Source organism: Mus caroli, chromosome 10 (assembly GCF_900094665.2).
Source record: "Mus caroli chromosome 10, CAROLI_EIJ_v1.1, whole genome shotgun sequence".
Lineage (NCBI taxonomy): Eukaryota > Metazoa > Chordata > Mammalia > Rodentia > Muridae > Mus > Mus caroli.
In genome coordinates this window covers 54,475,718-54,493,149 of record NC_034579.1, presented here as the reverse complement: position 1 = coordinate 54,493,149, position 17,432 = coordinate 54,475,718, and the positions used below count along the sequence as shown (strand labels likewise).

The following is a 17,432-nucleotide window of genomic DNA, read 5'->3' as shown; positions in this document are numbered from 1 at the left end:
GGTCTATGTTCAACAAGAGACCATATTGCAAAAGAGAAAGTAGAGCCCAAGACAAAGAGAAGACACCTAACATCAACTTCTGGCCTCCACATGGGCGGGTGTAGCCCACACTCATTTATACCATGTATGAATATGCACACACATAAATAAGTTTTAAAAGGGAAATGCTTCATCTCTTATATAAAAACAAATAGGCAGATATGTCTATATTCCTGTTTGAATTATGAACCCCTTCTTACTTTTTTAAAAACATTTTTTTCTTGATACTGTTTTCTGCTTACCTTGGAGCAGTTCCTCAGCACCTCCTCCTGGAACATCAGGAACCGTTCCTGAACCTCAACTTCATTGAGGAAGAAGGAAAGGAAGTGAGTGAAAGGCTGCCTCCTCCTGAACGTGTCCAGGAGCACGTCGATCCGAGTTCGTGCTGAGACCACGCCATTTCGATGCTGACCAGTGATCACTGCAAGCAAAGACAGAAAACAGTAACAGGTTCAATAACCCGCACAGCTCCACAGGTAGAGACAGTTGGACGCCATCCGCCATCCAGTGCTACCACCTCTAGGCATCTGAAAGGGCTCCGAACGAATGAACGAATGGACGAATGGAGATAAGGGTCTGAGCAGGGAGCTCATCAAGGTCAAGACAGCTGCCAGCAAGTTCAGTGTAAACAAGGAATTTTTAAAATAAACTACTTGGGGCTGGGGAGGAGGCTTGGCCAGGAGCGTGTGGAAGCACACGCACAAGAACTGAGTTTGGATCCCCAGGACTTACATAAAGCCAGCCAGTCTAACAAAATCCACAAGTTCCAGGTTCAGTGAACAACAAAAGTAAATTAATACTTAAATAAATAAGTAAATAAATAACATGGAGAGCAAATGAGAAACCAAGACACCTGAGATTAATCTCTGCTTCGTCATGCACGGATGCACAGATGCACGGATGCACAGATGCACAGATGCACGCATACCCACAGGAACAGGTGCACAGCACACGCACTCATGCACATGCACACATACACATTCAAGTATCTCCGCTAGGAGTGGTGGCACATGCCTGAAATCCTTGCACTTGGGAATGGAGACAAAAGGATCAGGAGTTCAAAGCCAGCCTCGGTTACATAGTAAATGTAAGGCCAACCTTACATATAGGGCTATATGACACTCTTGGGGTGGAGGAGGGTGGGGCAGGGATGGGAGTGAGCAGTGAGATGGCTCAGTGGATAAAGCACTTACTGCTGTCCATCTGACAACCTGAGTTCAATCCCCAGAGCCCAAATTCCAGAAGGAGAGAACCAACGCCTACAGATTGTCCTCTGAGCTCCACATGTCACAGCATTGTGCACCCACACACAGACATATGCACACATGCACACACACACACAAACTAAACAAATGTAACTCAAAATAATTTAAAAGTTTGGTAAGCTCTGCACATGTGTAAAACATAAGTAACGAGAAATAAGTGTAAATGTAAATTATGTCAGGTCTCACCGATTTCCCCTTCATGCCCATGCTTCGGAATGTTAATAGATGTTTTAGTCTCCACTTCTATCTTTTTCTTGGTATCCCCTCTCTTTCCAACTATGTGCCTATAATACAGGGAGAGAACAAAATACATGCTTACGTTCCACATGGCCAGAAACACTCCCTAATAGAAAACACTTCAATAAAGGTTAAATATTAGTAGAGAAAAACATATCATTAGGACTCATGGGACATGCTATCTTCACTCACAAGCAAAAGGCTGCCATCTCTAACTCAATGCATCAACAGAACTCCACACCTGGCACCTGCCTACTTCTCAAGTCAGATTCAAAGTCTGGGTCTGCAGGCAGCAAGAGAAATCAGATACTGTCTCAAATAGTGCTTTCAGCCACCAATGCGGCTACAGATGCATCTGCAGCAGAACTTTGCCCAACAAATTAACTCTAAGTTCAAATAAGGCTGTCTTAGTTACTGTTCTATTGCTGTGAAGAGACTCTATGACCGAGGCGACTTATAATGAAAGCGTTTGACTGGGGCCTTGCTCACAGTTTCAGAGGGTGAATCCATGACCAGCGCGGCATGGAACACGGCAGCAGGCAAGCAGGCAGGCGTGGCACTGTCAGCAGTAGCTGAGCTCACATCCTATCTACAACTCCGAGGCAGAGGGTGAGACTCAGCCTGGTGTGGGCTCTTCAAATCTCAAAGCCCACCCCAGTGACACACCTCCTCCAACAAGGTCACACCTCCTAATCTGGGAACTGAACATCCAAATCTATGAGCCTACGGAGACCATTCTCACTCAGACCACCATAGAGGGAAGGAGCTTAGGAAAGGGATCAGGAGTTATCATTCAGACAGCTGGAAAGCGCAAAAAGAGCCATTCTCGAGGAGGTCTGGAATCAGTACTAAGAGGCTGAGGCAGGAAGATCAGTAATTCAAGACTAGCCTAGAACACACATGCGCAAGCACAAACACAAACACAAACACATACACACACACACGCATGCACACACACACACACACACACACGCACGCGCGCGTGTGCACAAGCACACAGATACAGAGTGACAGAGAGAGACAAGAGACAGAGAGCCTTGTATCAAAGACAAAAATAAAAAAGGGGGAACAGAAGCAAACATATGACCTTTGAGTTAAGCACAGTACATATTAGTGTTTTATTTGGGAGATTCCCTCAGGGATGTAATACTATACTATAATATTATGTTATTTATCCATTTTATTACTGTGGGTGTTTGTATATCTGCTGAATCACAGCTACCGGAGCAGTCCCCTCGAAGACGGGACAAACCCATCACAAGCCCACCATTCCTCTCAGCTCCCACCCACCCATTTCAGCTACTTCCCACCGACTCATTTATACTCCTTGCCTGGGCCTCAAGTATAAATAATACTGACACTCAAGGCTACCTTCTGGAACCTACGGTATTAAAACTGCCAATATGGGCGAGACTACTGGATCCCAGGAGAGACATTTCAGAGTCTACAAAGCACTGAGACCATCACGGGATGATAAAGTTAATAGAAAGACCTCCCTGTCATCAACATTATTTCAACTTCTACAATTCCAATTACACACCCAATACCACAGCTGACTATGTCTGAGACTCCTCTTTTAGGGAAGAGTTCAGGAATTGAACCTGAGGCTTTCCATATACTTGCACAGCCCGAGCTAGCACCTAGCCCTTAGTCAACTGTCTTTACAGGAATAACAAAGCCTGGTCATTGCCACTAAGGTCTACTACAGTAGTCCATTTTTTTTTTTTTCCAACAGTGAAATGTTTGACTGGGGATGCAGCTCAATGGTAGAACACTTATCTGGCAATGCACAAAGAGGCCCAAGGATTCATCCCAAGCACTGCAAAACCTTGACCCAAATCAGCCCACAGAAATGAAATAAGAAATCTTCCAGCAGACACATGGTGCACACCTGAGATCTCAGTAGTCGGGAGACTGAGCAGGCAAACTACAAGTTCTAGCCCAGCACAGGCGATACCAGAGCCCCTATTAGAAAGGAAAGGGGACAGAGAAAAGAAAGACAGAAAAGGGTGGGGGTTGGGGAGATCTTCTCAGGAAATGTTATATAGTAATTAAGACTTAGTAGGCCAGACTGGAGAGATGGTTCAGTGGTTAAGAGCACTGACTGCTCTTCCAGAGGTCCTGAGTTCAATTCCCAGTAACCGCATGGTGGTTCACAACCATCTGTAATGGGATCCGATGCCTTCTTCTGGTGTGTAGCCCTGGCTGTCCTGGAACTCACTCTGTAGACCAGGCTGGCCTCAAACTCAGAAATCTGCCTGCCTCTGCCTCCCAAGTGCTGGGATTAAAGGCATGCGCCACCACTGCCCGGCTCAAAATAAATAAATCTTTAAAAAAAAAAAAAAAAGAGTCCATTAAACATTAAAAAAAAAAAGACTTAGCAGGTCAGCATCTAATCTATCATGCATATGTTCCTCAGGAATACAAGAACTTACAGTCTACAGACTTCAAAAGGTCACCATCGGAAGTAGGCATCTGAGGAACCTTTACACACCTCAGCCCTAGCACCTCTGTACTTTAAACCAAGTTACACTTTTTCTTTCAGGAAGCTGAAAATGTGCCATCCTGAAATCATGTCCCCTAGGAGGAAATGTCAGCAAAGCCTAGGAAGTGAGCTGCCAGGATTAGCTTTGGTATCCCATTTGGCTACATTCAGACAGAATTTTATTCACAACAAGTACTTCAGAATGTTCTCAAGGAGGATGAAAAGGAATTCAAATGCATTCGGTTCCATATTTGCCCCTCTCCCCACCGAGTGGACCTAACTCATCTGCTGAAACAGAGAAACAGCACTGACTGACGGGCTTCCTAGACCAGCTGCCTTCCCAGGCAAGCCCAGAAGCTGCTCAGCTGCTGACAGCATTCGCCTAGCAGGTAGTGTGGGGGACAGCGTGAGCGAGCATGTGTGCAAGCACATGCTGAAGTGACCACAGAGTTCACAGCAATTTAAAATGACAATCCTCAAAAGAGCACATTAGTCCGGATGAGCACTGAGGGTTAACAGAACAGACAGAGGCCTGCCTCCAAGGCCTCCCCTCTGCGGAGGGGACATGAAGCAGCACATGGATACATACAGATACGGACTATGAATAATGCTACTGACCCCAGCAGAGGGCATTATGAAAAAAGCACACAGTGGGGTGGAAAACCCATGATTGGCAGGGATGGCAGGGATCAGAGCCAGCTTCTCCAGGAAGGAAAATTAACTAGGTAAGAAGACTGAGGGCCAGCACACACCCAAGGCAAAAGGCTCACCACACACATGAACTCAAAGGCTGGAAACAACAGCGCATATGAGGAACTGAAAAAAATCAGACCGTGTTCTGACACTAAGCTCAAGGCAAAAGAGTAATATAAGCTAAAGAGGAAAAAAAGAAAAGGAAGGAAGGGAGGGAGGGAAGGAAGGAAGCGGGGGAGGGAGGGAGGAGGCGGGGAGGGGAAAAGCAGAATCAGCCAAGGCATGCTCACAATTTTGTCCACTGCTTTAATGAACCACAATTCCATCTGTATTGGAAAAGCACAGAGTTTTTAAAATGTATTATTAGTGTATACGTGTGTATACCTAAGTGTCTTCATGTGTGTATGCATATGTGGGTGCCCCTTCCACAGCAGGTTACATGGAGGTCAGAGAAAAGCTCTGTGGTATTGGTTGGTTCCCACCATTCACCTCAACAAGGGTTCCAGGAGGGGGCTCAGGTCGCCAGGCTGTCCTGCTAAGTGCCCCCACCTGCTGAGCCGACTCACCAGCCCCTACAGTCTCACCAGCCCCTACAGTCTCACCAGCCCCTACAGTCTCACCAGCCCCTACAGTCGATCTTAAGCAGAAGGTGTCAAATAATCAGATCTTCCTTTTAAAAAGATCACTCCAAGCCTGAGGCAAGAGGATCAAGAGTGCAAGAGTTCCATGTCACTCTTTAACTATAAAGAAGACTATGTGTCATAAATAAATAAATAAATAAACACGTGGGAATCGGGAGGCTGGAGAGACGGCCCAGTGGTCAAAGTCCTGACAGCTCTTCCAGAGGACCTGGGTTAGATTGCTAGCGTCACATGGTGCCTAATAACCATCTGTAACTCCAGTTCCAGGGAATGCAGTGACTTCTGCTAGCCTGCACAGGCACTTCACACACACAGTACATAGGCCAGCATGCAGGCAAAACACCAGTCCACATAAAAACAAATCCCAAAAAACAATGCTTTGAAATCATTCTACTTTGGATGTGAGGGCTAAGAAGAGAGCAGAGATCCGGAGAGACCACAGAGGGCTATTTTAAGACATCCACAGAGGGGCCGACGACGAGATGGCTCAGCGAGTAAGAGCACTTGCTGTTCTTGCACAGGACCCAGGCTCTGTTCCCACGGGCCACATCGGGTGCCTCACAGCTACCTGTTAACTCCAGTTCCTGAGGACTCAACCAAGTCCTCTACCCTCCTTGGGCACCAGATACACCAGCAGGATTCACACACACATGGAAGCACTCACACATACAAACTAAATACACATATTTAAAAAGGAATGCATGGAAAAGAAGGGAGTGGCAGTGAAGATAAATGGTAGACTCAAAGAACATTTAAAAGTGAAAGTCAGCAGGATGTGGCAATATACGCAAAATGATTACGTTAATCTGCAATCAGTCCTCTGACATTTCAGGACACAAAACACTAAACTCTCATCATTAGTAGTTAAGTAGAACCACCATAAGTAAGTGTGGAAGACTGAAGGGCTGGCTCCCTGCTGAGTTTCCTGGAAGCCCTATCCCATGAAGCTGATAGGGACTTTACTCACTCACTTGTAGAGCAGGCTAGGGGCACTGACGGTGGCCCGGAATCCGTGAGGGGTCTGTGCCACCTCATAGGCACCGCAGGGCTCATCAGAGTATTCCATGGAGTCTGCAAAGAAACCGTAACATGTCGAAAAAGGCTCAATGGAGAACAGCCCCCGCCTTAGCCCACAACCAATCTCAGGGTTTAAAGAGGGGAAAGAACAGTCTAATGATTGCTTTACCCCAATCTGCGCATAGAGAAATAAAGGATAAAAAGAACATGGTGATTACTTTAAATCCTTCAGTCTCAGAAGCTCGGAATGTAATATATACACACCAATATTTAGTTGAATTTTCTACAAAGTTAGGGTGCCTGAACAACACATTTTACTCTTATCCTGTTGACATGAAGGTCATGCCACATGAACTCACCTTTTAAAGTCTAGAAGTCAGGACATTTTGGTGTTAGGGCACAAAATTACTTCAATGAATTATTAATAAATAAGAATGGTACTAGGAGGGCTGGAGAGATGGCTCAGTGGGTAAGAGCACTGGCTGCTCTTCCAAAGTTCCTAAGTTCAAATCCCAGCAACCACATGGTGGCTCACAACCATCCGTAACAAGATCTGATGCCCTCTACTGGAGTGTCTGAAGATAGCTACAGTGTACTTACATACAATAAATAAATAAATAAATCTAAAAAAAAAAAAAAAAGAAGAATGGTACTAGGAGAACTTTTTCAATAAAAACTCAACGTAGAGAAAAGAGAGGTCAGGCATAACGACAAATGCTTGGAAGAGTTCCTGCATCTGGGAGGAGGACTGGAAGAAAGAAAGAAAACAGGGAGAGAGAAAGAGAGGGAGGGAGGGAGAGACAGGGAGAGGAGGGGGAGAAAGACAGGAGGGGGGGAGAGAGAGAGAGAGAGAGAGAGAGAGAGAAGGATGGAGGGAGGGAGAGACAAAGAATGGAAAGCTCGCCTAGCAGTGGTGGTGCACGCCTTTAATCCCAGCACTCGGGAGGCAGAGGCAGGCAGATTTCTGAGTTCAAGGCCAGCCTGGTCTACAGAGTGAGTTCCAGAACAGCCAGGGCTACACAAAGAAACCTTGTCTCAAAAAACCAAAAGAAAAAAAATACTGGAAATCTCAAAGAGCTCAAGGCTGACAGTGGGCAGTCAAAAGGATCACATGGTGGTGGGGGGTGTGGGGGGGGGATCCCAAGATTTAAGGTTCAGTAGAAACCCTTAGGAACTGAAAAGGAAGAGTTGCAAAGAACCTGAAAGGCTGTTTATACACTAAACCTAACCTCACGGTCATAACCCTGAAAATAGTTATGATCCACCTCAACTATTTAGTTGTTTTGTTTTTTGTTTTTGTTTTTTTTTTTTTTTTTTTACAAAATTACTGTATGTTAAAATAAAGTTAGTTGTGTCTTTAGACCTGTCAAGGCATGACTACAAAGAAGGAAGAAAAAAAACTAACATAACAACAATAGTTAATATTATCTGACACTGGACTAAATCCTTCAGGGCTTTATTTTTATAATTCATATTCTTAGCCAGGCATTGTGGTGCATTCCTTTAAGCCCAGTACTGGGGAGGCAGGGGCAAGTGGATCTCTATGAGTTCAAGAGCAGCCTGGTCTACAGAGTGAGTTCCAGGACAGCCAGGGCTACATAATAGAGAGACTCTGTCTCAAGAAAAAATTAGTAATAATAATAACTCCTATTCTTTTACAATTTCACAGGTAAAGGGGTTTAATTGTGCCACAGACTATTTAGAGGTAACAGTAGTAATTAACAAGTACTCCACAGGGGGGCGCAGCAGTTCAGAGCCCTCATTGGTCTTGCAGGTGACCTGAGTTCCGATCCCAGCACTCACACTGAGTGGCTCACAAGCACCTGTGAGTCCAGCTCCAGGAGATCCAATTAACACCCCTTTAGGCTTCCTTGGGCATCCGTGATCACATGTACACACACACACAGATTTAAAAAATAATGATGAGGGCTGGAGAGATGGCTCAGCAGTTAAGAGCACTGCATGCTCTACCAGAGGTCCTGAGTTCAATTCCCAGCAACCACATGGTGGCTCACAACCATCTGTAATGGGATCTGATGCCCTCTTCTGGTGTGTCTGAAGACAGCTACAGTATCCTCACATAAAATAAATAATTTTTAATAATAATAATAATAATGAAAAATTACTCTACGTGGCACTGAGGCCTCTGTCCAGGATGAAATCTATCTTGAAACACGAACTGCAGCCAGGAACACCTCATCTGAAGTCAGCTTTGTTAGACCCACTGAGCAGCAACAAAGCAAAGAATTGCCCTTACAGTACAAAGAACATTTTCCTTCTTGTGGGACCTAAGAGCTCCCCCCCCACCAGGATTACCAGGATAGAAATCCTCGTCTTCTTCATGTTGGTACTGTTTCTCCTGGATGGGATTCTTTCTATAATTCCGTCCATCGAACGTTACAATCTGTGGGCGTAGAACATCCATGACAAATGACGTTCCAGAAAAGTCCTGAAAAAGAAAGTGCCCTTTTGTTTATTTTTTTTATTAAACAATGAATACTTAGGTCACTAAGATGGCTCAACAGGTAAAGGCGCTTGCTCCCAAGGCCAATGACCCACACGGCAGAAGGAAAATGTTGACTCCTGCAGGTTTTCCTCTGGACTACACATGCAGCCAGGTAGCAAGCGCACAGACAAAATATGGAAATAAACAAACAAATGTAATAAAAAATTAAGTTAAAAGAAACTCCATTATGTAGGCAAGTAGCATAGACTAAATAAATAAATGTAATAAAAATTTAAATTTAAAAAATTCTGCTATGTAGGCAGGTAACATATGCACAGACTACATTCGTAAATAAATGTAATAAGAAATTTAAATTAAAAACTCCATTATGTAAGCCTCAACTGGGCAGTTCACAGCACATCCTAAGCAAAAATAGTGTCGCTTTCCATGGGCTCACCAATGTAAGTTCTTGTATAGGTGTCTGATTAACCTATAGGGGGTGAGGTCTTGCTAGCCACCTAAGTATGAGCAGAGTGCTTCATTCACCCTATCCAGTATGATATTTTATCATATCCAGTTTGATAACGCATTGAGGAACCATCGGTACAATACCCGCGGAAGAGAGGTAAGCCGTTTTAAAGATGCTAGAAATACCTTCCAATCAGATTTATTTCCCTATCAAACTACAATTAAAATATGACTTACTAACACAGTTCTCGGCCCAACACAGTACTGAGAAGCAACAGTTTCCCGAGGCCACTGCCTCCAGAACACAACAAACGGCTTCACGCTTGAATCAATAATTCGGAATTAAAGGCTCCTGATAAACTACCCCATGTTCCCATCCCAGATGGCTGCGGCTACAAGCTCACGTACTTAACAAGTTCCACCAAAGAAAGCCTAACAATCCCTTCCAAATGAATGCTTGGCCCAACCCTCAGTCAAGTCGCTAATCTGCAGCCACCTGCAGGACGCAGGAGGGTTCGTGCTTTGAGAAAACAGAAAGTCAACGTTGGCAGGGGGATGCAATTATCAACAGTCTTGTGCCGCGCCCCCCTGGTGTGCTACTCCTTTAGCATCCCTGCCCCACTTCAAAAACCACGTTCTGTCGAAAAGGAGCCTTTACAAAGTGTGAGCCCTGAGCACGAAGCCACTGCGGTACCTTTCCTGAGCAGCTCCAGGCACAGAGACTGCGCAGAAGGAGAGGACTAGCCCTGGGTCATGGGTGTTTGAAGAGGGCAAAGTAGATATGCCTTCGTGCAATTCTCACGGGAGAAGCTAAGTCCTAAGTCATAAAAAACAAACGCTGAACACCCTACGCTAGAGAGGGGGACCAGACAACTCCAACGCAGCAAGAGAACCAGAACAGCTGGGGACCGGGGCGGGGACGAGGGCGGGGCAGCCACAGCGACCCGGAAGTGTTCTCGGAAAGCTCGGTCTGGCCCAGCCGAGCTCCGCCCCCTCACGCATGCGCGCTAGCGCCACCCTCTAGCCCTCACCGCCGCAGGGAGAGGCGCAGCACCGCCATCAAACTCCCACAGCTCAGGCGGGCGCGCGCACGCCGCCGTCTACGTCGTGGCGAGCGAGGCCACACCGCTTCGTCCAAGGGGCGGGGCTGTCAGTCAAAGTGCACAAGCTGCTGAGGTAAGTGGCCGAGAACCTTCCAGACCCTTCGGTGGGGAACTGATTCCCCAGTACGCTCCTACCTGCCAGGACTAACTGGGAGCGTAGGAAGAGACCCTGGAGGCTCGCCGGCGCCGGCCGTATGCAAAGGCAGCGTCATCCGACTGAGCATGCGTGGGGCGGGTTGGCGCCTGCGCCGTGGGCCGGCCGCAAGCCTTCCCGAAGCGTACCTGGGTGGAGTTGGAGTAGCCAGGATTAGGGTGCTGGCTCCTCCCCTCTCCCGCTAGCTTCTTCATCCCACCCAGAGAGAGCTACCGCAGCTAGATGCTGCGGGTGGTGATCCGTCTGTCTAGGTGGGACACCTAGTGATTTTTGTTAGTAGAACCCAACGGGTGTCATAATTAGCCACCTCACTTGGATCCCGATCGACCTAAGCATCTGGTTTGTTCTGGGCTTTATTTTAAAGGAGGATCTCTTTTTTTGTTGTTTTGTTTTAAGACCATAAGCGGAAAGTTTATGAGTGCGAGGTCGTCCCTGTCGTACACAAAGTAAGTATTTAACCACGCCAGCCATATTGTGCCCCACAAAATATCATTCCGCTTCTTAGGAGCGTTTCCTCTGCTTGGCAGCAGCCACAGCTTCCCTGATAGGGCCAAGTTCCAGATAATCATCATTCAACAAAATTTCACTGAGTGCCTCGTTATGAGGATGGTAGTCTCCTGAGCGACAGGGTTGAATACTCCGTGCAGAAAGAGTCATGACTGGAACTGTCTCGGTTCCCTGCAGCCTCTACTGAGCTGATAGCTTTTGTCCTCGGTTTGTTTGTTTGTTTGTTTTTTGTTTGTTTGGTTGGTTTTTGGGGTTTTTTGTTTTTTGTTTCTTTCTTTTTGGTTTTTCAAGACAGGGTTTCTCTGTATAGCCCTGGTTGTCCTGGAACTCACTCTGTAGACCAGGCTGGCCTCGAACTCAGAAATCCGCCTGCCTCTGCCTCCCAAAGTGCTGGGATTAAAGGCGTGCGCCCCCACGCCCGGCTGACCTCGTATTTATAAATCATTCATCCAGGAGCCACTGTAACAAGGGTTTTTATAAGATGCCTCCAGGGTACAAAGGTAGTTTGTCTTCTCCTTTCCATTGTCTCGGGATCCTTTTCAGTGCCTCACACTTGGGTAAGCAAACACTCTAACCACCGCACAGTACATCCCCAGGCCCAGGCTTGAAGCTGGTGTCTGCTGTCTTCCTCCTTAGCCTTTCATAGCTCCCCTGAACCCAGAACATTCCCATTCCCGATAACCTAGCTAACAACGTGGGGATTCGCTTATCTTCTACCTCCCAAGGGCTGGGTTTACAGGCAGCTACCACACCTGTGAGGCTTGTAAGTGACTTGAAGGGATCCCCAACCCCTCCATTGAGAACACTTCCCCCATGTATCCGTCTCCCCAGCCCCACTGCAAGATTCTTAATAAGACCATGAGGTGAATGTGCTGACTGAGTGTGTAGCCCGGCGCTAGGATGTGTGAAGTGCGTAACATCACACTGCCTGCCTCCGGAGCAGACCCTTCCCTTCCGGGAGGTTTACTGTAAGTGAAAAGCTGGATGGTGCATAGGAAAAAGTGGATGTGCCAGTGCACACCTGTAATTCCAACACTCGGCCAGCCAAGCCAGCGGAATCTGGGGTTGAAGGCCAGGCTGGGCCGGTTTGTTTGTCTAGGCTGTGCTTTAATCCTCATAATTCTTCCTCGGGGTAGGCTCCACTGTTACTGACTCCAGCTTACAGGCGAGGCATCTAAGGAACAGAAAAGGCAGCCGATTTCTCCAGTCTCGCAGCAGGCAGCAAAGCCAGGGTACTCACCTAGGCAGGCACTTCTTTACCATCGGTGCTTGTTTGAAGATTTACTTAATGTAGGCGGGCAGTGGTGGCGCACACCTTTAATCCCAGCACTTGGGAGGCAGAGGCAGGCGGATTTCTGAGTTCGAGGCCAGCCTGGTCTACAGAGTGAGTTCCAGGACAGCCAGGGATATACAGAGAAACCCTGTTTCGAAAAAACAAACAAACAAACAAAGATTTACTTATTTTTACGTGTGTGTTGACCAAGTCGGTCAGAAATGGGCAGCATACCCCTCAGAGCTAGAGTTGTAGGTGGATGTGAGCCACCAAACACTGAGTGCTGGGACCCTACCTCCAGTCTTCTTCAAGAGCCACAAGCACCCTTCACCTCTGAGCCAGCTCGTCAGTCCCCCACAGTCAGTCCCTAACCACTGGACTACCTTGCCCTTATGCACAGCAGCACATCAACAAGCCATTGCTTCAAAACTTAGGTGACCTTTAGGAAGTCAGGGGTTCCCATGGACTGTGTAAGCATTCTATGAACATACCTAAGTGAGAGGCTACTTAGAGTTACAGGGATCAGTCAGTCCCCAAGCTCAGCAGCTACAGGCTAGGGTTTGTTACTCTCTTTACCCCTTAATGATGGCATCCAAAACTAGAAACTGAGGTGTAGCTCAGAGTGGAACATGCACTTAACAGGGCCCTGGCTTTCATCTCCAGCACCTGAAAGAAAAGAAACCCAAATAAACCTTAAGCAAATCATTAGAGCCAGACATCCTACAGGTGTCTCTCCGTCTCAGCAGAAAACGGCTTATTGAAAGTTAACCTTGGCCGGGTGTGGTGGCGCACGCCTTTAATCCCAGCACTGGGGAGGCAGAGGCAGGTGGATTTCTGAGTTCGAGGCCAGCCTGGTCTACAAAGTGAGTTCTAACCTTGTGCTGATTTGATTCAGCACTGTTTTTCCACTCCAACTGTTCTCTACATGGAGCTATAGTTCTGGGAATTGGGAAGAAAGTAAGATGAAAGGGAAGTCCTTTGATGAGTTTCAGCTTAGAATAGTCACTGTGGCTAGCCTTTGAAGCTGACTGGCAGTCGCCTGGGTGCTCTGTGGAGCAGCTGATCTCAAAATACAAAACCCAAAGCAGAAGCAACTAAATAGAACATCATCAAGGTGGAAGCTGAAAAGATCAGAGTTTAAAATCTTAGTTGAGAAAAATAGTTCTCAGTGGGTCCTGCCCTGAACTGGGAGGAAGTAAGACCAGAGCTGCTCTCCAGGGAGCAGCCAAGTGAGTGTGCTGTCTGCTTCCCTCGAATCCCAACCAGGGAGGGGGTTAGAGACTTGGACCCCGCCATCAGTACTTAAGTCTCTGAAGGAACAATTAAAGGTTTACCAGGCTAGAGTTGGAGCTGCTATGCCACAAAAGAGCAGTTACAAGTTGCACATGAAGAGCTGCTTTCCCTGATGGATAGACATACAATTCTGAAAGTAACCTAAAGACAAGGTGAGAGTGTTATTGATGAGCTGGGCCTGCTGACCGTGCCTTGTATACCATCACTGAGAGGCCCGTGGGTCTCTGTTTTACACCAGCCCAAACTACATAGCAAGTTCTGGGACAGCCAGAGCTACACAGTGAGACCCTGTTTCAAAAACAACAACAACAACAGAAAGTTAAACGGAAAAAGCCGGTTAGTGAGATAGCATTTCTCTATAACAGGCTGCTGGTCCAACAGCATTAGCTTTTCTGTTAACCCATGTCAGTGTTCATTAGTGCAACCTGTGACTGACCACGTCATGGAAGTAGAGACCAGGCTCTGCTTCTCGGACAACCACATGTCACCGACACGGAGTTAGGAACCAGCAGCCACCCTCTCAGACTACATGAACCATTTTCCTTAGAAGGAAACTAGATGGTCTGGACATAAAGGATATACAGGAACATAGCATTTCCAGTATTTTTCTGTTTAAAAAAAAAAAGTGCTTCAACTTTTTCAGCATTGGGAATTAAAACTAAATCGTAAAATGTTTGAAGCTTGTGCTCCACCACTGAGTCATACCCCAGCCTTCAACTTTTTCTAGCAAGTATGTCAGAACCAAGGTGGGGAAGTGGGAAAAAACTTCAGTAAAGTTCAGAATTCTTGGCCAGAATGGAGAGGAGATGTGGTTTTGTTTTTCTGTTTTGTTTGGTTTTGTTGAGGGCTTTTATCTCTCCCAGACTGGCCTTGAACTTGCTCTAACCAAAGGTGACCTGGAGCTTCTGACTGTTCCCCCTCTGCCCCCTGACTTCTGTGCCACCACACCTCGTTTATATGGTGCTAGGAGCTAGACCCAGGGCTTCCTGCATACTCGGCAAACACTACTGACTGAGCGACATCCCCAGCCCTGGAAATTTCATTTTAAAGATTGTTCTAAAGCCAGACATGGTGGCACATGGCTGCAATCCCAGCACTTGGGAGGGTGACACAGTGGGGTTGCCATGAGTCATTCAGGCCAGGCCGGGATGTAGAGTAAGTTCCAGGCTAGCAAATTAAGGCTTTCTCTATAAATAGTCCTTTTTAAAAAAAATGCTGAAATCTATGTAATATGAAAATTACCCATTGTCTATTGTTATTGAAACAGGCTCTTGGCTATGTTTTCCAGGCTACAAAATCCCCTGCCTCAGCCTCCTGTGAATCTAGAATGTCCCAGGGCACTCCTATGTAAAGTCATTTGTTCAGTTAAATACTAGAATCCTTGCCCAGTGAGAAACCACTAGCCATATGGTTTTATTGAAATTTTATTATTTTTAAATGGACACAAATAGCTCTTCAGTTGCATTAGTAGACATACATGAGACTCATGGCTACCAAATTGGAAAGAATTAGAATATCAGAACATTTCCAGGTTGACAGCAAGTTCTAAATGGAATAAACATAGTACTAACCATTTTTAAATAATATACTAGACTTTTGAGGCTATGTTCTTGTTGTGAAGTTTTGTGACACATGTGTTCAATACTGGGATCTGGGTTTTCAGATGGGATGCAGAATTAAGCCCATAGATGCTCAGTTCATGAAGGACCATGATTTCTGAGTGCAGGTCCTGAATTATTTTTGTTCCAGTTTTGGGGCGCCACCAAGTGTTAGACTTAGGTATTACATTAGATGAAAAGGTTAATGAGTTCTTAATGAACATGCCAGTAGTGTCCTAACCGATTTCCCTTCTTTGGGAACAGAACACAGTGTTATTCTGGACTCGTACTTGGAAAACCTGATAAGTGAACTTCGTGCTGTGGCTTGGTGAGGAATGTAACCAAGACAAAGTGTCCTGTGGTGCAGTATTATTTTATCCTTGGTCCCATTTCTGCCTTGGCACTGCCATATCAACATTCATAACTCATAAATTACCCACACTCAGTCCCAAGTGGTATAATTTGTTAATGGGAGAAAATAGGACTCTCTAAGGTTTCTTTTCGTTTTCATTTTGGGTTTTGGGTTTTCAAGACAGGGTTTCTCTGTGTACCCCTAGCTGTTCTGGAACTTACTAAGTAGACCAGGCTGGCCTTGAATTCACACATATCCGCCTGCTTCTGCCTCCAGAGTGCTAAGATTAAAGGCATATAGCACCATACCTAGTTTCAAGCTATTTTTTAAAAAGATATTTATTTTATGTAAATGATTACACTGTAGCTGTACAGATGGCTGTGAGCCTTCATGTAGTTATTGGAAATTGTATTTAGGACCTCTGCTTGCTCCAGCCAGCCCCACTCACTCCAGCCAATCCCACTTGCTCCGGTCAACTCTGCTCACTCAGTCCCTGCTCTCACCAGCCCAAAGATTTATTTATTATTATACATAAGTACAATGTAGCTGTCTTCAGACATACCAGAAGAGGATGTCAGATTTCATTATGGGTAGTTGTAAACCACCATGAGGTTGCTGGGATTTGAACTCAGGACCTTCAGAAGAGCAATTGGTGCTCTTACCACATGAGCCATCTCGCCAGCCTGTTTCAAGCGATTTTTAAACATGATTTACTCTAAAACCTAAGTGACATTATTAAACACTACCTAAGGCTGGAGGGTAGGGAAAGCTGGCCCTAATGGGCCAGAATGAAATGCGGTCACTCAGGCTTTATAAACTTGCCAATCACTGTTTCTTTCCTCTAGTGAAGAGAGACTTCTACTGGAGGGAATGGCCGCCTCCTCATCTTCGTCTTCAGCTGGTGGGGTCAGTGGAAGCTCTGTCACTGGATCTGGTTTCAGTGTGTCCGACCTTGCCCCACCTCGGAAAGCTCTGTTCACCTACCCAAAAGGAGCTGGAGAGATGTTAGAAGGTGATGTCTCTCATGCTGGGTTTGCTTCAGACCTTCAGTGCATGTAGAGTGTAAAGGACCTGGGGCTGGGGGGGCCTCAGGTAGCTCCAAGCCAAAGCCCTTGAGTGACCTGACCAGGGTTGCCACTGGCACCGCGCACCCTCTTGGTCTCCTGCTCCAGGTTGCCTTGTTACACCTGCTTGATGTATTTTCTCTTTTAGTGAGTATCTACCAATAGACTGATCCCACCAGAGAGGCCTGAGGGGAAATAAAAGTCAATGTATTTACCTCTGTGAAGGTGACTCTCATGGACCACTGCCAGACATGGCTGTGTGACGGCATGGTTTTTATAGCACTGGAGATAGACTTGGTCTTATCACACAGACTGGCTGGCCAGAACTAGGTCACAGGCAGCAGCCATGAAACGGCGTTAGTGACTGGAATGTCTCGGATTCATGTAAACTAGACTGGTAATTCATTGTAGGAGCGTAAGACTCATGTGACACATTTAACTTAAAATGAACATGTCTTGCCAGGCAGATGTATCTCTGAATTCTAGGCCAGCCTCGTCTTCATAGTGAGTTCCAGCCAACTAGGAATGTACAATGAGACTCTCTTTCTTTTAAGAAAAGAAATTAAATGCACATGTCTGGGCCCACCCTACAGATCCTGAATTAGCCTAGGACAGGAAACTGGTTTTTGACCAGTATCTGAGGCCTTCTCATGAGGGAGTCTTCTCATATTTTCAAAATACTGACAAAGAGCCAGGCGTGGTGGCGCACACCTTTAATCCCAGCACTCGGGAGGCAGAGGCAGGTGGATTTCTGAGTTTGAGACCAGCCTGGTCTACAAAGTGAGTTCCAGGACAGC

At 46.2% G+C, this 17,432-nt stretch overlaps 2 protein-coding genes across 5 annotated transcripts in view; one reads left to right on the top strand and one right to left on the bottom strand.

The window, feature by feature from the left end:
• The window catches only part of Ascc1 (activating signal cointegrator 1 complex subunit 1), a 93,571-nt gene extending 82,941 nt beyond the window's left edge, over positions 1–10,630 (bottom strand). The window contains exons 1-5 of one of the 3 annotated variants that reach the window (XM_021174518.2): positions 10,530–10,630; positions 8,694–8,826; positions 6,332–6,431; positions 1,491–1,588; positions 282–460 (exon numbers count right to left, since the gene is read on the bottom strand). In XM_021174518.2, the coding sequence (XP_021030177.1) occupies positions 282–460; positions 1,491–1,588; positions 6,332–6,431; positions 8,694–8,802 (486 nt within the window). In that variant the 5' untranslated portion in view covers positions 8,803–8,826; positions 10,530–10,630. The other 2 variants (XM_021174519.2, XM_029482653.1) reach the window with 2 other exon arrangements.
• The window catches only part of Anapc16 (anaphase promoting complex subunit 16), a 15,542-nt gene continuing 8,402 nt past the window's right edge, over positions 10,293–17,432 (top strand). The window contains exons 1-3 of one of the 2 annotated variants that reach the window (XM_021174520.2): positions 10,293–10,467; positions 10,945–10,994; positions 16,417–16,583. In XM_021174520.2, the coding sequence (XP_021030179.1) occupies positions 10,963–10,994; positions 16,417–16,583 (199 nt within the window). In that variant the 5' untranslated portion in view covers positions 10,293–10,467; positions 10,945–10,962. The remainder of the gene's footprint in view (positions 10,468–10,944; positions 10,995–16,416; positions 16,584–17,432) is intronic. The other variant, XM_021174521.2, reaches the window with a different exon arrangement.